Here is a 22382-nt window from a genome sequence, read left to right on the forward strand (position 1 = left end):
TATTATTGAAACAATGTTGCGATTGTTTGTGAGAATGCCAACAGGTGTGGTTCCCGTGGGGGAAAGATTATATTGGGGGAAAGGTTCCCGTGGGGGTTGACATGGAAGCCAAGAAGGGGAGTGAGGTGTGTGTGTGTGCTCAAACACACATGCATGTGGGTGTCTGGGAGAGGAAGTGTGTCCATCTGATGAATGGGCATGTGCCTGAACTCAATTTCATACACTAATTGTAGTCTCACCCATTAATTTCTAATGGCCGGTCATTTTTGACCATGAACACCACAGGAACACAAAAGTTAAATAAAACACCCAAAATGTAATGAAAATCATCAACATGTCATGGAGCCCTATGACAATCAGATTAAATGAACGACATTTTTCAGAAAGAAAACTTGTAAATCAGTCCAATTCGACCGGAACACAACAGGAAGGTTAAGATGTTCATACTATGGACCATTGAGATATTTGATTTTGAATTTTAGGACCGCTTTAGGTATAAACATTTAATTTGACCTTTACTACAATAGCCCAGAGGAAAGCATTGAATAACACATTCATAAATGGCAAAAAAATAGAGTAAAAAATACATCAAAGGTTTTAAAGTTTTTGTCCTATAAGATATAAGACAGTTAAGGAAAACTTCCTTCATACTTCGATTTTTTTTTTTTAAGTCAGACGAGTCATGTGACACTACTTGTGAGAGTCTCCCCTTTCCATAGAGTGGTCATAAGAATTTGTTGGTCAAACCGTTCGAAAGCTACAGACGTTTTTGTGAGAAAACCCATTTTCGGGATGACTCATGGTTTGACAAACACCGCTCAAGTTCTGTCGCCTTTCACCGCCGATATGAAAGTACGACATCGAAAGATTAAGACGTATCCAATGCAAAAAAAACAGATTTTTTTTCTTCTGGAAAAGTTTTATTATCGCATTTCCTTTAAAACAGCTAAAACATATTATGTACCTAATTTTTTACATATAAAAACGGCATAAAAGCATAAAAACAGCATTTGAATATTACAATTAAGTTTGTTAAAAATTACATGTTAAAACCAATAAAAACAACCATAAATAAAAGTATTTTTTTATATAAAACATCCAATTCTGTAAAAGCCATTTAAAATGTGTATAAATTATTTAACAAAAGTAAAACATTTTTAAGACATGAAAAACATGTTAAAAAGTAACTTTGTTAAAAGGCTGTCTTCGGTCCTTTGTACATGAATGGGGTGAGACCTTATCAGGCTCGCCTCCTCTTGCTCCTCTGAATCAATTTCCGTCCTGTCAGATACGGTATCTCTACTTGAAATTGACGGATTTTGATCGGGAGTTTTAAAATTATGTTACTTAGGTTGATGTAACGGTGTGTCAATCGACTAAGGGGTTTGGGTGCGTACACTGAACTCGTAAAATGGATGCACTCATAACAAACGTACAGGAAAGACATTCCAAAAATGAAAGACACACCGATAAAACAAAATATATGTTTATGTTTAGGTTCCACGTGCTTGACGTTTGACCGTTTCCCTTGTGCGTGAGAAAAGGGGGAGGTGAAGAACCGTTTGAGAAGACACACATCCAGCGCTGAGCGCAAGCTAGATAGGGCTCTCCTTCGCTCCTCGCACACACGACCAGCTTACGCCATTCATTCTGCCCTCCCTTGCTCCGGCACACGCTGCATTCCTACCGTAGTTTTTGGATAGCGAGCGGCGATGTTTCTCTGCAGAGCGGCTTGGCAAAGATATGGGCCTTTGGCAAGGAAGGTAGCCCAACAGTTATCTAGAGATGGTGAGTATTTACATGATGGGTTCAAAATATGGAGAGATCTAATTAAATTACATTTATACATGATACAAGATGGCAAATGTGTATGCCTGTTGGTTTTTCATTCCTCTGTAGGATAGGCTACGGGCAGAAGAATATGCATGCATTTCAGAAGAGAACATTTTGTTCTCATGTGTTTTGGCTTTTGAAACAGTCGCATCCCACATATGAAAGATGGCACCGGTGTTACAGGACAAGGGAAGTGAAGGTCAATTGGAATGTTGACCAATGATGCTCTGAATCTTTTCATTGTATTTATGTTGATCATTTTATTGGAGCATTGCTACATTTTAAAGGGAAAGTCCTGTTTTCTCCATGTTCAAGTAATCTCATGCTCAAAGTATCCTAACAATTTTGTTCCGAAATGAATTCGGTGTTACTATACAGACTCAGCGATGGCCTACTGTGCCAATAAATCGTTGAAATCCTCTCCAATCATTAGATTATGGCAGCTTGTCACTTCGTATTAAGGGCGATTGCACGGCCTAGGTGTTCACATGATCCATTTTAACCAGTTACGAAACACGCAATTTGAAAGGGAATGTATCAATTAATTGAAGCTCGTTACATAACGTCTGTGGTTTTAAACACTAATAATATGTGACCTTCATTATGTCAAAGATGGCATAGAAATAGGGTTCATGCTTTTGCTCACGTGGTGTGATCATGGTCTCAATGTATAGACTGCGGACAGAGGCACGCGTTTCTCGCCATACAGCTGCCTCCACGGGAGCGCGCACCAATGAACTTGCATTCTCTGAACAAAAAAATGGTTGACCTAATCAGTGTTTCAAAGCCGGAGTCAGCATTAATTTTAAATATTTACCATGGGCATAGTTCAGTAGTTCAGGCAACCATATGCTGTACTCACACATATATTTAGGCTGACATAACGTCAGCTTCTGAGAAGGTCCATTTTAATATTTGGACCTTTATTAAATTGTCAAAAGCTTTACCTTACACTATGTGCCTTCACATTTTAGTAGAATGTCCACACCTTTTGCTTACATGGTATTGCTCGTAATTTGCTGTAGCCCCTGCAGAACGTGGTTTTACTGCTCTTAGACAAATGCCCAAGGGCTAGGCAACGATAGCAACATGACGTGCCGTGAGCTTTTGGCACAGCGTTCTCTCCATTGCCACACACACTCAAAGTCGAGCTTGTCCGGTGTCCTGCTGTCAGACACCATTGGTGGCCTCTTATGAGATTACGCAACAACACCGGCCCCTGCTTTGCGTCTGTGCAGTATACAACCACAGATGGAACAATGAGCCAGATGTTTCATCGGATGTGTAACTATGAAGCATCCGGTTGCCATTTATATTTGCCACCAAATTAGTGATGAGATGAAGCCCAGTGGCCGGGAGTGGGAGAAGATGGAGCAAGATGTATTTTGGCTGACATTCTGTTAATTTTCTTACCGATGAAACATTTGATCTCAATAGTTGTTTGTTCCCAAAACTAGAATCTGTTACAAACAAGGTGGATTAAGTAATGTAGACTTTACCCTTTGCCAAAGTTTTTTTTTTAAAAGTGCGATGTTTAGGATTGCAAGGGCGAATTTAGTTATTACACACACACACTTCAGTTCCCTAACAGAAATATACAGATACATACTAGAACATGCCAATAGGATCTCGCTAGCTCATGCTTGGCTCTGCCCCACCCCCTTGCTTGTTCTGCCCACTATTATCCATTTGCTCCCTTTGGAAACAACAGGCTGTGGTCTATTTTGGGTTAGTTATATAAAAATAAAAAAATATTTGATACATTTCTACATCTACATGCAAGAAGGGGCCTCTTCTCATGGCAGTGGGGCCCTCCCTGCCCACTCTCCTCCCTTGACCAGTACTTAGGCACACAGAGTATCATAGTTTAATCTTATGACCCACAACCCCTCATACTCTCTCAATCCCACACCACCTTAACCCTGCAACTCCTGTGAGGGTTTTTAACAGATTAGTTGGTATAAATAACAGGGTACAGTGACAATCCCTATGTTGATGTTTTGAATGGAGAAACTCACGTACTATGTAGTTAGAACCCATTTATAATCAGCGACACTGTTATTTCCTAATTATCAGGATCAAGAGGAAATTGACACCAACGGGGACTAGTTATGTCTAAAATAAAATCCTATTGCCTTTTCCCCCATTTAATTGTCAACTTTATTTGGGCCTAAAATAACTGGTCCCCCACTTTGCACACGGATTGTGAAAGGCATGCAGGCTCTCCTGTTAGTTTAGACTGCTTGTTTACTGTACAAGTGAAACTGGACAATTGTGATTCGTGGTAGTTTTCTCCACTGTAGCTACTTGACAGATTTATTTGTACTGTGGCAAAGCCGGAAGTCCGTTTCTGTGACAGTCTGTCTGTACGGTAGATTTCTGTCTTCGTGAATTTTTGTGTGTTTGAATCCTGTCTGTGTTCTAAACTTGCATGCTTGTTGTGTGGTAAGTGTGTGCGTACGATTGTGTCCGTCTTTGTGTGTTGTGAAGATGTCTAGTTTTTGTGTGCCTGTCTGCAGTGAGGGCATGGCACAAACCTACAACAGCATTAGCAGGAATCTGTGACTATGGCCGAAGTCTTGAAGTTGTAAACAAAGTGCCTGGCTGCAGTGTTCTCCTGCTGATGTAATGGCACTCAGGCAAAACACAATAAAAGTGAAAGAACTACGTCAAATGACACAACACCACCTTGTGCGGAGTATCATCAAAAAAAAATATGCGTCTGGAGAGAGTGTTTAATTATTTTTATTTTTTTTACTTGAATATTAGTGGTGGGTCATTTCACCTGCTTTTGAATGTTGCTATTGCGCTGACCTGCTAGGAAAATTACTTTAAGTAGAATTTGATTCAATTTGTATTTGACTTTATTTTATTTTACAATAGACTATTTAAAAAAGCTGCCCAGTGTTACTCTGGTTGAAGGTCTACCAGAGGATCACTGAAGTCTATTTCAGTTGGAGGCAAATGAGCTCTGACAGGCACATTCCTGGACACCTAAACGCATTCCACCCAATCCAATAAACAGCCAGGGATTGTGCTTCAACAAAGCCTCTGTCCTCACGCTTCTGTCTCGCTCTTTCTGAGGATTGTTTTGATGCATTAGGTCTACGTCAATCTAATAGGGAGTCAGGGTTATAGAGCGGGATCAAGATCAAATGTCGAATATCCTGTTTACATCTACCATGTTTCCTTCTCACTGATGACCACTCTGAAGGCCGGGTGAGTTGTGCTATGACCTTTTTTTTTTTTGTAGTGTTGCCACGACGACAAATGTCATCAGTCCCCGGTGGTACTGGTGATAACATCGTCTACGCCCTGCTGTGTGGCGGGGCCTTCGCTGGAGCCATCGCATACGTGAGTCTACGCCTGGCCATTTTAATTTGATCTGCCTGAGTTCAGATGACGTAGTTTAGAGATAAACTATAATACCAGACTGGCTGATTTCATAAACCTTTACAACTCTAGAATGTGCTCTGTTTTATTATGTGACATGGCTAAAGTTATTATTATTATTTTAGGTCTTTTAATTTTTTCAAATTGTTTTTCTCCCCAATTTCATGGTATCCAATTGGTAGTTACTGTCTTGTCTCATCGCTGAAACTCCTGTACGGACTCAGGAGAGGCGAAGGTCGAGAGCCGTGCGTCCTCCGAAACACAACCAAGCCGCAGTCACTTAACCCGGAAGCCAGCCACACCAATGTGTCGGAGGAAACACTGTGCACCTGGTGACTGTGTCAGCGTGCGCTGCGCCCAGCCCGCCACAGGAGTCGCTAGTGCGCGATGGGACAAGGACATCCCTGCTGGCAAAACCCTCCCCTAACCCGGGCGACGCTGCGCCAATTGTGCGCTGCCCCATGGGTCTCCCGGTCGCAGCCGGGCTGGGTCAACATGGCTAAAGTTGCCCTCCAAAATAATTTTATAGATTTCTCTGGTGGAGGTGAAGATATTACTATTTTGAGCGTTTAAAATGTTCTTTGTGTTTCTTCCAACAGACATACAGCACTGTGACCACAGACCACGCCAGATTCAATGACCGTGTAGCGGATATCAACGCTCGTCCCAAGACTGTGTGGTCGCCCAAACCATGGCCTCCCAAGAGTCAGTCTCAGCTCACCCACCATCTTACTGCATAACCTCAACCACCATCTTACCGCACAACCTCACCCACCGTCTTATCGCACAACCTCACCCACCATCTTACCGCACAACCTCACCCACCGTCTTACCGCACAACCTCACCCACCGTCTACCGCACAACCTCACCCACCGTCTTACCGCACAACCTCACCCACCGTCTTACCGCACAACCTCACCCACCATCTTAACGCACAACCTCACCCACCATCTTACCGCACAACTTCACCCACCATCTTACCTCACAACTTCACCCACCATCTTACCTCACAACTTCACCTACCATCTTACCGCACAACCTCACCCAGCATCTTACCTCACAATCTCACCCACAATATTACCTCCCAATCTCAACTAACCCATCATGTCATGACAGGTTGTTGAATAAGACACGGTTTGGGTTTGGTCCTGACACTAAGGACTGTGACACACTCACTGTAAATACAGTTGGAGTCGGAAGTTTACATACACCTCAGCCAAATACATTTAAACTCAGTTTTCACAATTCCTGACATTTAATCCAAGTAAAAATTCCCGGTCTTAGGTCAGTTAGGATCACTACTTTATTTTAAGAGTGTTAAATGTCAGAGTAATAGTAGAGAATGATTTCTTTCAGCTTTTATTTCTTTCATCACATTCTCAATGGGTCAGAAGTTTGCATACACTCATTTAGTATTTGTTAGCATTGCCTTTAAATTGTTTAACTTGGACCAAACGTTTCGGTGAGCCTTCCACAAGCTTCCCACAATAAGTTGAGTGAATTTTGGCCCATTCCTCCTGACAGAGCTGGTGTAACTGAGTCAGGTTTTTAGGCCTCCTTGCTTGCACACGCTTTTTCAGTTCTGCCCATACATTTTCTATAAGATGAGGTCAGGGCTTTGTGATGGCCACTCCAATACCTTGACTTTGTTGTCCTTAAGCCATTTTCCACAACTTTGGAAGTATGCTTGGGGTCATTGTCCAATTGGAAGACCCATTTGTGACCAAGCTTTAACTTCCTGACTGATGTCTTGAGATGTTGCTTCAATATATCCACATAATTTTCATTCCACATGATGCCATCTATTTTGTGAAGTGCACCAGTCCCTCCTGCAGCAAAGCACCCCCACAACATGATGCTGCCACCCCCGTGCTTCATGGTTGGGATGGTGTTCTTTGGCTTGCAAGCCTCCCCCTTTATCCTCCAAACATAACGATGGTCATTATGGGCAAACAGTTCTATTTTTGTTTCATCAGAGTAGAGGAGATTTCTCCAAAAAGTATGATCTTTGTCCCCATGTGCAATTGCAAACCGTAGTCTGGCTTTTTTATGGTGGTTTTGGAGCAGTGACTTCTTCCTTGCTGAGCGGCCTTTCAGGTTATGTTGATATAGGACTCATTTTACTTTGTATATAGATACTTTTGTACCTGTTTCCTCCAGCATCTTCACAAGGTCCTTTGCTGTTGTTCTGGGATTGATTTGCACTTTTCGCACCAAAGTACGTTCATCTCTAGGAGACAGAACGCATCTCCTTCCTGAGCGGTATGACGGCTGCATTGTCCCATGGTGTTTATACTTGCGTACTATTGTTTTGTACAGATGGAAATTGCTCCCAAGGATGAACCAGACTTGTGGAGGTCTACAATTTGTTTTCTGAGGTCTTGGCTGATTTCCTTTGATTTTCCCATGATGTCAACCAAAGAGTCACTGAGTTTGAAGGTAGGCCTTGAAATACATCCTCAGGTACACCTCCAATTGACACAAATTGTGTCAATTAGCCTATCAGAAGCTTCTAAAGCCATGACAAAATTTTCTGGAATTTTCCAAGCTGTTTAAAGGCATAGTCAATTTAGTGTATGTATACTTCTGACCCACTGGAATTGTGATACAGTAAATTATAAGTGAAATAATCTGTCTGTAAACAATTGTCGGAAAAATTACTTGTGTCATGCACAAAGCAGATGTCCTAACCGACTTACCGAAACTACAGTTTGTAAACAAGATATTTGTGGAGTGGTCGAAAAACAAGTTTTAATGACTCCAACCTAAGTGTATGTAAACTTCTGACTTCAATTGTAACTATTCATTGTCCACTGTTGCAATGCATTCTCAATTGGCGCATAAAAAATAGAAACCTGCTACACTCCCACCAGCTGCCAACCCACCCCATAACCCCCCTCTCAGTACAGTGGCCTAAGCCCTCCATTCGTGAGTCATGGTTGGCACAGTAGCTCTGTCCTGTCTGTGTGTGAGAGAAAGAGGGATGTGATCCACGCTAGAGATTGTGGGACAGGAGGCCTGGATAATCCTTGACTTATTTCACCATGTCCGAGGAATGTCACTGAAGGACCACACACACACGCTCCTGTGCCTAAAGCCGTAGCATGGCTATTCAGTGTGTGTGTGTGCCCTATTTTCTCCTCTGGGAGAGCCTTCCTTCTGCAGTGGAAATCCTGCTGAGTTCATTAGAATAGACACACACACACACTGAGGGTGTCTCCTGTCATGATGTATTATTAACTCTGACACAGACAGGCCAGCCCGCGGGTCAGGACAGCCCAGCCCGATCTACAGGAGAACACATCAGTGTGTGTGTGGAAATAACAAGTGGTCAGCAGTTTTGGCCAGACCACAATGAACTTCTAGCCAAGCAGGCCAGCCCCCCTCACATTCTCTGGCCGAACCAAGTCATTGCTATTCAGTGTCCAGGCAGCTGTCGGAGACCTGCGTATCCCACTATCACTCCTTTTCGTCTCTGCCAAAATCACTTCCTGCTAACAAAAACACTCTCCCGTCCAAGACTATTCTATTTATGCTTGCAGCTATTATGTCATCCAACAGTGGCTAGGGAGTTGGTTATTTATTGACACTGGGGGAGGACCATATCGTTCTACTGGTGCTGTATAAACATGAGATTAGATATACAACTAGCTTTTATTGTCCACTTGTAATGGATGTTTATTTTGGCAGACTTCACCGTGACGCTAAACTTCAACTACACAGATATCATCACACAAGCGCACGGCTATCTCACCCATAAACGCTCATGCACGTGTGAAAAGATAAACAAGGCAACACGAATGATGCAGCGCCCCCCCCCCCCCCCCCATGGGGCCAACTGAGATTGCATGTGACTAACACATTCCAGTTAATTGCTATAGCTCCCGACTTGGGCCAATCAGTGTAATTTTGTAAATGACTGATCTCTATGGCAAGACTCATCATTCACCCAACTTTTGTCCAAATCGGCCCAGTGCTGTCTGAGATATCACATGTGAATGACGAACAAAAGGACGTATGGAGACAGATCCACAGTCCCCTCCCTGATTTCATTGTGGGGGACAATAAAACACCATGCCAATATCATAACTGAGTACAGATCAGACAGATATACTACGGCAACCTCATTCATATAAACTCAGCAAAAAAAGAAAAACTCCTCTCACTGTCAACTGCGTTTATTTTCAGCAAACTTAACATGTGTAAATATTTGTATGAACATAACAAGATTCCACAACTGAGACATAAACTGAACAAATTCCACAGACATGTGACTAACATAAATGGAATAATGTGTCCCTGAACAAAGGGGGGGATCAAAAGTAACAGTCAGTATCTGGTGTGGCCACCAGCTGCATTAAGTACTGCAGTGCATCTCCTCCTCATGGACTGCACCAGATTTACCAGGTCTTGCTGTGAGATTTTACCCCAGTCTTCCACCAAGGCACCTGCAAGTTCCCGGACATTTCTGGGGGGAATGGCCCTAGCCCTCACCCTCCGATCCAACAGGTCCCAGACGTGCTCAATGGGATTGAGATCCGGGCTCTTCGCTGGACATGGCAGAACACTGACATTCCTGTCTTGCAGGAAATCACGCACAGAACGAGCAGTATGGCTGGTGACATTGTCATGCTGGATGGTCATGTCAGGATGAGCCTGCAGGAAGGGTACATGAGGGAGGAGGATGTCTTCCCTATAATGCACAGCGTTGAGATTGCCTGCAATGACAACAAGCTCAGTCCTATGATGCTGTGACACACCGCCCCAGACCTGACCCTCCACCTCCAAATCGATCCCGCTCCAGAGTACAGGCCTCGGTGTAACGCTCATTCCTTCGACGATAAACACGAATCCGACCATCACCCCTGGTGAGACAAAACCGCGACTCGTCAGTGAAGAGCACGTTTTGTCAGTCCTTTCTGGTCCAGGGACGGTAGGTTTGTGCCCATGGGCGACGTTGTTGCCAGTGATGTCTGGTGAGGACCTGCCTTACAACAGGCCTACAAGCCATTAGTCCAGCCTCTCTCAGCACATTTCGGACAGTCTGAGCACTGATGGAGGGATTGTGCGTTCCTGGTGTAACTCGGGGAGTTGTTGTTGCCATCCTGTACCTGTCCCGCAGGTGTGATGTTCAGATGTACAGATCCTGTGCAGGTGTTGTTACACGTGGTCTGCCACTGCGAGGACGATCAGCTGTCTCCCTGTAGCGATGTCTTAGGCGTCTCACAGTACGGACATAGCAATTTATTGCCCTGGCCACATCTGCAGTCCTCATGCCTCCTTGCAGCATGTCTATGGCACGTTCAAGCAGATAAGCAGGGATCCTGGGCATCTTTCTTTTGGTGTTTTTCAGAGTCCGTACAAAGGCCTCTTTAGTATCGTAAGTTGTCATAACTGTGACCTTAATTGCCTACCGTCTGTAAGTTGTTAGTGTCTTAACGACCGTTCCACAGGTGCATGTTCATTAATTGTTTATGGTTCATTGAACAAGCATGGGAAATAGAATTTAAACCCTTTACAATGAAGATCTCTGATGTTATTTGGATTTTTACGAATTATCTTTGAAAGACAGGGTCCTGAAAAAGGGACATTTCTTTTTTTGCTGATTTTACATGCAGCAGTATCATTGTGTAGATCTCTCATCCATATACTCCATAGCCTATATTACACTGAACAAAAATCTAAACGCAACATGCATCAATTTCAACGATTTCACTGAGTTACAGTTCATATAAGGAAATCAGTCAGTTGAAATAAATTTATTAGGCCCAAATCTATGGATTGCACATGGCTGGGCAGGGGTGCAGCCATGGGTGGGCCTGGGAGGGCGTAGTCCCACCCACTGGGGAGCAAGGCCTTTTATTGTCCCCAGCACAAGGTGCACCTGTGTAATGATCATGCTGTTTAATCACCTTCTTGATATGCCACACCTGTCAAGTGGATGGATTATCTTGGCAAAAGAGAAATGCTCACTAACAGGGATATAAACAAATTTGAGAGAAATAAGCTTTTTGTGCATATATATTTCTGGATTATTTTATTTCAGCTCATGACACATGGGACCAACACATTACATGTTGCGTTTATATTTTTGTTCAGTATATAATCCATATAAAACCCTGTAAATCTGTGACACTGTGCTTCTCTGTGTCTGTTTTCAGGCAGGGATGAGGAAGAGGAGGGTGAGTGCCTATGTGTGGCTCTACTGGCTAATGTCTTTCACTTTTATAATAACTCACAGCCTGTTAAATGACTCTTTCTGAATGACCAATGAAACTTTGTCTTAGACTAAGGGTACCTTGGCATGGATTTGATTATTCTCTCACTGATTGCCTTGAAATGTATGTTTCTCTATTGGTGCACTCACACCTAGATTTTTCTCTAGATACATCCACAAAACTGCATTTCACAGAATTCTGAGGACCAATGTTGGGGAAAAGGAGTGGATTCATGGGCTCTGAAATGAGTGGAGTCTTCATGTATTTTATTTCAATGATTGAGCCAAATGCTGTGAAATGCCATGATGATAATCTACAGTATAGTTAGTAGTGATGTCTCCAATCATTGTAGGGTTCCTAAATCCTCATTGGTTAGTCACTGCAGAGCACCAATCACATAGCTTCTTACGCCCACTCTGAGATCTCCCTGTTCTGGTTAATAACTGCCTGAGCCATTTGTCTCATCTGCAAAACAATTCAGCCAATTTATCAGCAATGAGTGCTTCCAACCTTCTGGCCTTAAATGCTTTCTATTTACATATAGTAGAACTGGCATAACGGTCTGAGACAGAATACCATTTATCTGATTTTCTGGACTTAGTTTTGGAAGTTTCACAACCCAATGCCTTAGCTTTCTGTCATTGGCAGAAAAAATATTGTTAGGGGACCCAAAGCATGTAGTTGATGGAACACTTTCTGTTGACGGTAATATTTGGGAGGACCTGTTCCCTGTACACAATGTCTTGGTTTCTCTAGATGGTAAACTCTAGATGGCCTACTCCTGTTGATGACTTTGATATAGACATTTTTATCGGAGTGATTCTGAAACTAGAAAACTCAGCCTCTCCTTTCTGGCCCCACCCCACCCAGCTTCTCCCGTCTGACCCTAACCTGATCCTATTGGCTGAAATACCTGTTAATCAGAACAGGGGGCTCCCCTCCTTGACACTACTCCTTTCCTACTGTACGATCCACCCCAAAACGTGCCCACCCTTCAAACCCTCTTCTCTCACTGTTAACCCCCCCAACCTCTCGTAAACCCGTACCTCTTTATTAAAGAGTCTTTATTCCCTATCAAACTCATGTCCACACTGACGCCACTCGTCAAACTGAAACAGGTGATGTCATCTTAGTGCCCCTTTACACCTAGAATGCTAATTCACTGTTGGCATTATCAGTCATTTTGATGAGATAAGCCTGTAGGGATTTGATGATCATAGTCTTTGATGTTAAATTTGCGTATTTGATAATGGTGAAATTGTAATCTGATTTTAAGTCCTTTTTTGGGTTAAAGGTTCTCTTCCTCCTTTTTGCGCTAACGCTCTCCTATTTTTACTCTTTTCAGTGTAAAACTAAATTGGCTATACGTCAGGGGACTTTATAGCCTGCTGGACTCTTTGGATGAATCTGAAAAGGGGGAAATCTCCTACTTTCCTCCTTCTCCTGTATGACCGAACAAGTCCTGCTTATGTCCCATACATTCAACTTCTGTCTGTTTCTGAACGTTTCTCCTCTGGACACTTCGTTCTATGTATTGCCCCAATTTTGTATTTATTTGATGAACTGTTTTTGTGGCGTCTTCCAGGATGGAATCGTGTTGATGGATAAATGTGTAAACAGACAGACTGGCTCAATTTAAAATTAAATGCACACAAATCATCTGGCTTTTCTGTTAATGTTGGAATTTCCAGGTATTGGTTGCTTTGATGGGATGGTAAGATTCACCATCTTTATCCCCTCACTCCTTAGTCCACCCTCTGACCTCTAACCCTTGATCCTGTATACCTCCCCTATGTCACTTTCATTTTGCTCCTCTCCTTTTGTTGTTTTTCTCCCTTTCTCCCCTCCTTTTCTCTCTTGTCTCGTTGGGCTTTGCATGTGGTTCTGCAGTGAATTCTCTTCTGTAGTGGAGTGAATTCTCTTCTGTGGAGTGTGGTATGAGCCGGAGGTGTGGTAAGATGAGTGGCATGGGCGTGTGTGATTGTTTCAGTGTGTGGTTGTGTACACGGCATCTAAATGATAAGTAATGAATGTAAATATGATTTAAGATAAAAACATAGAAGTAGTACTTTATCGGAATATTCTGTTATATTACAGGCTAGTGTTATGTAGGCGTGAGTAGTGTAATTCACATGCCCTGCGAATACTCTTATATACTCTTACTTATTTCGTGTTGTAAAGCTTACTCAGGCAGTGTTTCAAAGGCCCATGCCATCTTTACTGATTCATATATTTTTCTGTCTCTCTCTCTTTTTTAAATTTATTTCAGGTGAGGAAGCAGCAGCCTGGGGAGGAGAGGAGGAAGCAGAGGAGGCGGCTGAGGAGGGAGGAGAGGAGGAGGCAGCAGCAGAGGAGGCTGGAGTGGAGGCTGCAGTTGAGGAGGCTGTAGCGGCGGAAAACGGAGCAGAACCCGCGGAAGAGGCCTCAGTCGAGGCAGAAGCAGCGGCCGAGGCAGTCTCTGAAGAACCTGCTGTGGAGGCAGCGGCAGTAGAGGCAGAGGTGGCACCAGCGGAAGCGGAGACTGTGGTGGAGGAGATTGCAGAGGCTGTTGCTGAGGTCGCAGAAGAGGTCATCGAGGTGGCAAATGAAGTGGAGGCTGCTGAGGAGGCAGTTGCCGTGGAAGAGCCGGAGGAGGAGATCAACGGTACGGGCCCAGAGGAAAAGGCAGTCCCAAAGGCTGCTGTTGCTGCTGAGTAACGCACACACACCACAGGGAGGCACACGCTGTCCTTCACCACCAGCCCGAACACTCACTCCGATAGGCCAGCAACAACAGGGAGATTATGTGTACACTGTTCCTACACCATAGAGTACCACTACAGCGTCTAACACTGATCTCACCTGGTTCTAAAACCACTGTAGAGCTAGACTCCTCTGCCGTGAAGGTTATTCTCTCGAAGAGAACACTTTATTTACTAGTTTATTAGAGTTTACTTAGAGGGCAGAGAGTAAATAATGGTATGGCTGGTTTTGTAAGTGAAAGTGTTTAAAGCTAGAAGACAGAAGCTTCACGGTTTTTGTGTGGGGTTTGATTTTCTGTATTTCAAAATCTCCTGACTATGTACAGTATATTTGTTGTGAGTCCAGCAGATGGTAAAAGTGCTGAAACAGCTTTTACAAGTGAATTCAGCCAGAACAGCAGATCACCGCTGTGAGACCTTTTTAGAAAGTGGCAGTGATGTCATCCATCTCAACCTCATATCACAGTAAGGATGGAAATACACAATAGTGCAAATCACTGTGCCCCCTCCCCCCAATAGTGAAATGTGACGCAAAACCTGCTTATTTCCCCTTTCCCGCTCCAAACTACCTTTATTCACCCCTTCCCTCTCTCCCTCTCAAACACTGTTTACAAAGCTCCACTGACCCCACGTATCAATGCCCTTTAACCTCTCCCCTGCCTTCCCTCAAAGGCCCGATGCCGCATGCAAACACAAACAGGGAAACACCTCAAATGCGCCATTTGATTACCTTATTTTGTTTTGTAATGCGTAAGACCAGTCCACGGCCAACCAACCACTAATACTCAGGCTTTTTTGCGGAGATATTACATGGATAACTGTACATTTCTAAGCCTCTTAATAAGCCAGATATCACGGAGTTGGTACATGCCGATGTAACTTTAACTTTGTTTAACTAAACCCGCTGTAGCCGCGTGATGGCTTCTGCTCGCACAGACAACGCTGAAACCTGTGCGAGCTCTGTAGCTGTAACAAAACAAACGGTTGCCGTGTGTTTTCATTCTTAACTGTAAAAGTGGAACTTGGAGGGAATGACCTCGCAAGGTTAAAATGTGAGGAAATCAACCATGTGTGGTCATTCAGATTTTCTCTTTTTTTTAACCAGCTAACGTAGTGAGTCGTCGTGTAAGTGATTCAGGGAATTCATCGAGCCATACAATAAAATGACTGGAAAGATCCCCTCCCGTGTTGAGTTTGTCTGGGTTTGGTTTGCTTGTGCTAATACGCTATGCTTGTAGGGTTTTCGGGTGTCCTGCAAGGTCTTTCCAAAGCAGCAATGGCTTCCATCACGAGGACAAATGACAAGACAATACACTTCCGATCTAATATTATGCGGGTTGTACCATGAAGAACCTAGGGATAAATCCACCACACTGACACTAGAGTTCATTCACCTCTGCACTGTTACCCCATGAGTCAACAAACAATTTACTTTAGCCCAGGACACATATCAGAAAAGCTCCCTAGTTCAAGACAAATGTTTGATATCAAACCATTATCCCATTTGGTGTGTGTTCCTTTGTGATATTTTTCAGGAAGGCATTTTATTTTATTTGAGGTGGCCTCTTTTTTTTATGAAGGATGGTGGACAACATGCAAAAGTACTGTCTTTGCTGTATGTTCTGAGGACTTATTTTGGAATGTCTTCTATTCACATTAGAAATTACTTCTTCACACTTAAAAGGCATGTTGTGTTGCATACGTGCACCATATGGGGAATGGTCATGTACAGTTAACTGCTATTCCACACACTGTTCCTTCATTACTTCTACTGCTTCCTGTGCCCTCTTCCATTCAATGCTTTTCCTGTCACCGCACCTTTATTTCGATGCCATCTACACCCATGCCACTGCTACCCTGTATGCTGAAGTTCTGCAACAGTAGGCTCCATCCTAACTCTCTCGAAACCACCCATTAATTTGCGGTCACTCAATGCTCTGGCGGGTACATTCTTGCCATAGCCTGACAGTCTGCATTGGTCCAATGCATTTCTGCTTTGCATCATTCACCAACATGTGCAACAAATAGAGGTTTTAATGACTGGTCCAGCTGAACTTTTAGAAATGGGACTTTTGGGGAGCAAGTGATGCATGCAATAGAGGTCAATGCATGGTTAAAGTACACTTTGATCTGTACAATGTTGATGCAAACGCAACAAAAATGCACGGGTGACCTAAAAGTTGTCTCAACACATTCGGATTGCCTTTCTATCTGAAGAAGCACAAGCTAACACCTATGTCTGTACAAATCGTCATTTTTTTCTAACTAATGTCCCGTTTTTACATGGCAGGCTGCCTTGTCGGTCTTCTCCCCGTGACCTCTGTCTGGCTAATGGCTACGTGTTGGTCTGTGTATTCTCCCTAACCCACACAGTGGGCTGAGACCGTAAGGGTTTTGGTCAAACTGTACTATTTAAACAAGAATGCGTCTTTCACCATCTCTTGGGAATTGTGCACAGACTTCTACAATGTTCACGTTGGCATGTCTAACTCACTCTGTTTTCCTGGATCTCCTTTCTTCTGTCACACTGGGTGCATATGTGCTATGTTGATTTGAGTTGGAGATAAATTGTGAGTCAGTCTTTTTGTAACATGAGTGTGAGTGATGTTTGGGGGCTGGGTTCTGTCTTGCAGTGGAACCAGTCATTCTGGCAGCAGCCTCTGCTTTGGAGGTGACGATAGTCGCTGAAGTGGTCAAAGAAGTGGTTGTGCCTATTGTAGAAGAAGTCGAGGAGGCCGCCCCAGTGGAGTCCCCAGCTGCAGTGGAGGAGGCCCCAGCTGCAGTGGAGGAGGCCACAGCTGCAGTGGAGGAGGCCACAGCTGCAGTGGAGGAGGCCACAGCTGCAGTGGAGGAGGCTGCAGTGGAGGAGGCTGCAGTGGAGGAGGCCCCAGCTGCAGTGGAGGAGGCCCCAGCTGCAGTGGAGGAGGCCCCAGCTGCAGTGGAGGAGGCCCCAGCTGCAGTGGAGGAGGCCCCAGCTGCACCTGTAGAAGAGGCCCCAGCTGCACCTGTAGAAGAGGCCCCAGCTGCAGTGGAGGAGGCAACAGCTGCTCAACTTGAGGCTGCACCTGTAGAAGAGGCCCCGGCTGCAGTGGAGGAGGCCCCGGCTGCAGTGGAGGAGGCCCCGGCTGCAGTGGAAGAGGCCCCGGCTGCAGTGGAAGAGGCCCCGGCTGCAGTGGAAGAGGCCCCGGCTGCCCCACTTGAGGCTGAACTCATTGAAGAGGCTGCAGTGAAGGAGGACCCAGCTGCAGTGGAGGAGGCTACAGTGGAGGAGGCCCCAGCTGCCCCACTTGAGGCCACACCCGTAGAAGAGGCCCCAACCATAGAAGAGACCCCACCTGAGGTGGAGGAGGCTGCAGTGGAGGAGGCCCCAGATGCAGTGGAGGAGGCCCCAGCTGCCCCATCCGTAGAAGAGTCCCCACCCGTAGAAGAGGCTGCGATGGAAGAGACCCCAGCTGCAGTGGAGGCTGCCCCAGTTGTGGTGGTGGCACCTGTGGAGGCGCCCAAGAAGGAGTACATTGTAGTGGTGCTGGAGGGAGCAGCCAAGACTGATAAGAGGCCCAAAGTCCTGGGGGTCGGCCCCATGACCGGCAGGATCATCCCATCTCCAGACGATGATGAGGCCCCTGCTGCTGAGGTAAAAGGTAATTTGACAACTAACAGCATGCAACTGATCAATAGAATGTTTGATTAGTTGGAATAGTAGATGAAAAATAGGACTAACACTGTCTATAAATGCACAGATTGTTGTATATTTTGTTCAAATAGATCATTTTCAATTACAAAATCACGAATGATGATGATGCAACAGCCGTGGCGGCAGTACTGGGAGTTGTATCTCACATTTAGAAATCTAGGTTAATAGGATACTGTCACTTCAGTGCTAGTCATAGTATTGTGATCTAATGTGATCTCACCGTCTGTCTTCAGGGCAAGCGACGGCTGCTTAGGATGCAGATGCAGTAGAACCACCTGACAGGTACAGAGCTTTACTACAGTCGCCTCCTGTAGTCACTTCTCTAAGATATTAGCAAGCAACATTTTCCTTTGTGTGTGTAGTGTAACAGAGTCTAACCTGAACCTGTAAGGTTTTTTTTTTGCTGGTGAATAGATGCCTACTTACTTGTGTAACTTTTGTCTGTCTGGTCTGTCATGCACCAGTCTTGATACACTGTGTATTTATGTCAAATGTTTCTTCTTCTTTCTATTTGTCACAGTAAGCACTTGGAGCCCCTGGATGATATACAGTTTCTCTACCCTGAGGGAGAAGAGGGGATGTGCCTTCCTCAACCCCCCTTTAATTGACCCCTCCACACACTTTGACCTTTGACCCTTGATATTGAATATTGATCTGTAGTATAAAACTTGTCTTCCCGTCTTGGTCTAGGGAATTATCTGTGTATATATTCAGATAATGCTTGCTTTATGGAAAAATACATGATCTGGTATGTTTTTCTAGATGTACAACACCCCCCAAAAATTCCCCTCCCCCCAAAAAAGTCCCCCTCCGTCACACCGGGCAAGCTAAATTATAATAATCTGGGAATATTTGGCCATGGAAACATTCCTGGTTGACGTCAGGAGAATGTAACTGTTTGCCAAAGTTACACAAGTTTGCCAAAATACCTTAGACTAACTATTGGACTGAAATAGTTATATATTAACTTACTTTTGTAGCTCTCCATTAGAAGCTCGCTGGAACTGGGCCCAGCAGAATTTGACCCAATGTGATTGGTTGACGATATGACACATTGGCTCGCTAGCCTATACCCTACGTTTTGTCGGGTTGGAATGCAATCAATGTCAATTCTGATCAAATGAATGGGAACTCTAAATTGAAATACGCAGTGGTGGAAAAAGTACTACATTTTCATACTTGAGTAAAAGTAAAGATGCCTTAATAGAAAATGACTCAAGTTAAAGTGAAAGTCACCCAGTAAAATACTACTTGAGTAAAAAAATGTATTAAAGGTTTTAAAGATATTTAAGTATCAAATATAATTGCTAAAACGTATCAAAAGTAAAAGTATAAATCATTTCAAATTCCTTATTAAGCAAATCAGACAAAACCATTTTCGTGATATCCAATTGGTAGTTACAGTCTTTCCCATCGCTGCAACTCCCGTGCGGACTCGGGAGAGGCAAAAGTCGAGAGCCATGCGTCCTCTGAAACAAGACCCTGCCAAGCCGCACTGCTTCTTGATACACTGCTCGCTTAACCCAAAAGCCAGCCACACCAATGTGTCGGAGGAAACAACTGGTGGCGGAAGTCAGCTTGCAGGCGCCCGGCCCGCCACAAGGACTTGCTAGAGCACGATGGGACAAGGACATCCCAGCCGGGCCAAACCCTCCACAATTTAAATAAAATGTAATACATATTATGGATAGCCAAGAGCACACTCTAACACCGACATAATTTACAAACAAAGCATTTGTGTTTAGTGAGTCCAGATCTGAGGCAGTAGGGATGACCAGGGATGTTCTTTTGATAAGTGCTTGAATTGGACCATTTTCCTGCCCTAAGCATTCAAAATGAAACACGTACTTTTGGGTGTCAGGTAAAATGTATGGTGTATAAAGTACAAAAAATATACTTAAGTAGGTCTTTAAAGTATTTTTACTTTACACCACTAGAAAAACTGAAGAAATGTACATTTTTTGTGACTAAGTCAGGACACCTGAAAAGTGGCTGAAAAACAGGACTGTCCTGTGAAAAAACAGGATATATGGTCACCCTAATAACACAAAGGGTCAACCTACTAGACTACAATGTTAATCACAATTGACTTTGACCACCGGTAGGCTTACACATGAACACATACAGGCTTCAGATAAATACATCTGATCAAATATCAACTTCAATAGGGTAAAATAACAATAGACTACATCACCAATACTCAAATGATCATTATTTTCTCCTTATAGGGGAGCTCCCCTGTAATTTGCACCGTGGTCATGCCCTTGACTATCCTCCCCATGCCCTAGGTTACTTCACCTAAGAAACTTCACACTAGATTCACTCTAATGGTGTTTCTTGATTCATCATCATCCAATGCAATACTACATCTGATGCTTAGCCACCAAAAGTCAACCACTAATTGCTTCAGGACTGGGCAGGACAAGGCGGGGTTTTGGTGTGACCAGCATTCTTTAACTATCCTCAGGTTTTTCCTCGTTGAGCTGATTCCAATGTGAACATAAGTATTTAATTCTCAAAGACATAGTGATCGGAGACTCTCTATTTCTGAGTCACTGGCTTGTTTTTGGGAGACGAGACACGGTAGACTACCTCGGCATTCCTCCACTTTTCCCCCAGCTGGTGATCCACAGACCTTTTATTAATGCAGTCGGAGTATTAAAGTTGAACCAACTTTCTCAGTTGCAAGACAGACATGGGATTATTTTTTGGGAAATGAGCATGATGAGAGTCGGTCAGGTTTTTACATTCAGTGATGTCGCTTAAGCTAGACTCTAGCATATTTCATGATATCGCTATTCAGCAATATTTCACAAGGCAGACATTTTGGTCTCTTTACTTTCTCCCACACCCTCTGTTGTAGAGTTGTTCTCTCTGTTTCCACACCATGGCTATAGAATACGCAGCTGTTGGATAGATAATCCATTTGTGAAGCTGTATCTGAAATAGAAAAAAGCCATTTGTTTGAGTGTATAATATGGTTTCCGAGTCTGGTATAAACAGTCGTGTGTTGTTATCATATGAAAGTTGCATTTTTACTCAAGTCAGGCTTGTGTGGTTGCATAAGTTAATTCAATGGCTCAGTAAAGTGTGTTGATATGGTTTTGTCTGCTTTTCAAATGATATGACTTATTAGTTTGTGTTAGATTCATGAATAAATGTTCAACTCTGTCAAAACCAGTTAAAATAATCGGTAGGCCAATACAAGGCTCACACTGTACTCTACAGATTTGTTGTAGAACTAGTTCTTATCACTTTCCTTCCCTCACTTTATATATTGGAGTTCTTGCTATGTTTAGGCATATTTGAAAAGGGACTGAGACCATTGATAAGTGAATGTAAGCTTATTCCTAATTAAGGAGTAGGATAATTCAATTTGTCTGTCCTAATGTTTGCAGGCACTTTTTGTATGGGATATATATGGTACCAGTCAAAAGTTTGGACACACCTACTCATTCCAGGGTTTTTCTTTATTTGTACTTTTTTTTTTTTTTTTTTTTTTTACATTGTAGGATAATAGTAATATAAGACATCAACTGTGAAATAAAACGTATGGAATCATGTAGTAACCAAAAAAGTGTTAAACAAATCAAAATATGTTATATTTGAGAATCTTCAAAGTAGCCACCCTTTGCCTTGACAGCTTTACACACTCTTGGCATTCTCTCAACCAGCTTCATGAGGTAGTCACCTGGAATGCATTTCAATTAACAGGTGTGCCTTGTTAAAGTTAATTTGTGGATTTTCTTTCCTTCTTAATGCATTTGAGCCAATCAGTTGTGTTGTGACAAGGTAGGATAGGTATACAGAAGATAGCACTCATTGGTAAAAGACCAAGTCCACATTATAGAAAGAACAGCTAAAATAAGCAAAAATAAATGACAGTCCATCATTACTTTAAGACATGAAGGTCTGTCAATTCGTAAAATGTCAAGGACTTTGAAAGTTTCTTCAGGTGCAGTCACAAAAACCATCAAGAGCTATGGTGAACCTGGCTCTCATGAGGACCGCCACAGGAAAGGAAGACCCAGAGTTACCTCTGCTGCAGAGGATAAGTAATTTACCTTCCTCAGAAATCGGCACTTATCTGCACCCCAGAAATGGCAGTCCAAATAAAATGAAATGGCAGCTCTGCTTCACAGAGTTCAAGTAACAGACACATGTCAACATCAACTGTTCAGAGGATATTGCGTGAATCAGGCCTTCATTAGACCGGTGGAAATCTGTCCCTTGGTCTGATGAGTCCAAATGTTAGATTTTTGGTTCCTACTGCCGTGTCTTTGTGAGATGCAGAGTAGGTGAACGAATGATCTCTGCATGTGTGGTTCCCACTGCGAAGCATGGATGAGGAAGTGTGGGGGTGCTTTGCTGGTGAAACTGTGATTTATTTAGAATTCAAGGCACACTTACCCAGCATGGCTACCACAGCATTCTGCAGTGATACGCCATCCCATCTGGTTTGCGCTGAGTGGGACTATCATTTGTTTTTCAACGGGACAATG

At 43.5% G+C, this 22382-nt stretch overlaps 1 protein-coding gene across 5 annotated transcripts; it reads left to right on the top strand.

Moving 5' to 3' along the window:
• Nucleotides 1-1582: 1582 nt before the first annotated feature.
• Nucleotides 1583-21366, top strand: LOC139390681 (fibrous sheath CABYR-binding protein-like). 5 transcript variants are annotated; one of them, XM_071137971.1, is made up of 8 exons: nucleotides 1583-1788; nucleotides 5087-5187; nucleotides 5826-5931; nucleotides 11389-11409; nucleotides 13715-14089; nucleotides 16820-17827; nucleotides 18114-18162; nucleotides 18401-21366. In XM_071137971.1, the coding sequence occupies exons 1-7, from the start codon at nucleotides 1713-1715 to the stop codon at nucleotides 18131-18133; spliced, it is 1707 nt and encodes a 568-aa protein (XP_070994072.1). In that variant the 5' UTR covers nucleotides 1583-1712; the 3' UTR covers nucleotides 18134-18162; nucleotides 18401-21366. The 5 variants fall into 5 exon arrangements, with proteins under 5 accessions (XP_070994072.1, XP_070994070.1, XP_070994074.1 ...); XM_071137969.1 differs by having other exon boundaries at nucleotides 16820-17820; XM_071137973.1 differs by lacking the exon at nucleotides 18114-18162 and having other exon boundaries at nucleotides 16820-17820.
• Nucleotides 21367-22382: the final 1016 nt, after the last annotated feature.

The sequence above is a fragment of the Oncorhynchus clarkii genome, chromosome 31 (assembly GCF_045791955.1).
Source record: "Oncorhynchus clarkii lewisi isolate Uvic-CL-2024 chromosome 31, UVic_Ocla_1.0, whole genome shotgun sequence".
NCBI classification, from domain to species: domain Eukaryota; kingdom Metazoa; phylum Chordata; class Actinopteri; order Salmoniformes; family Salmonidae; genus Oncorhynchus; species Oncorhynchus clarkii.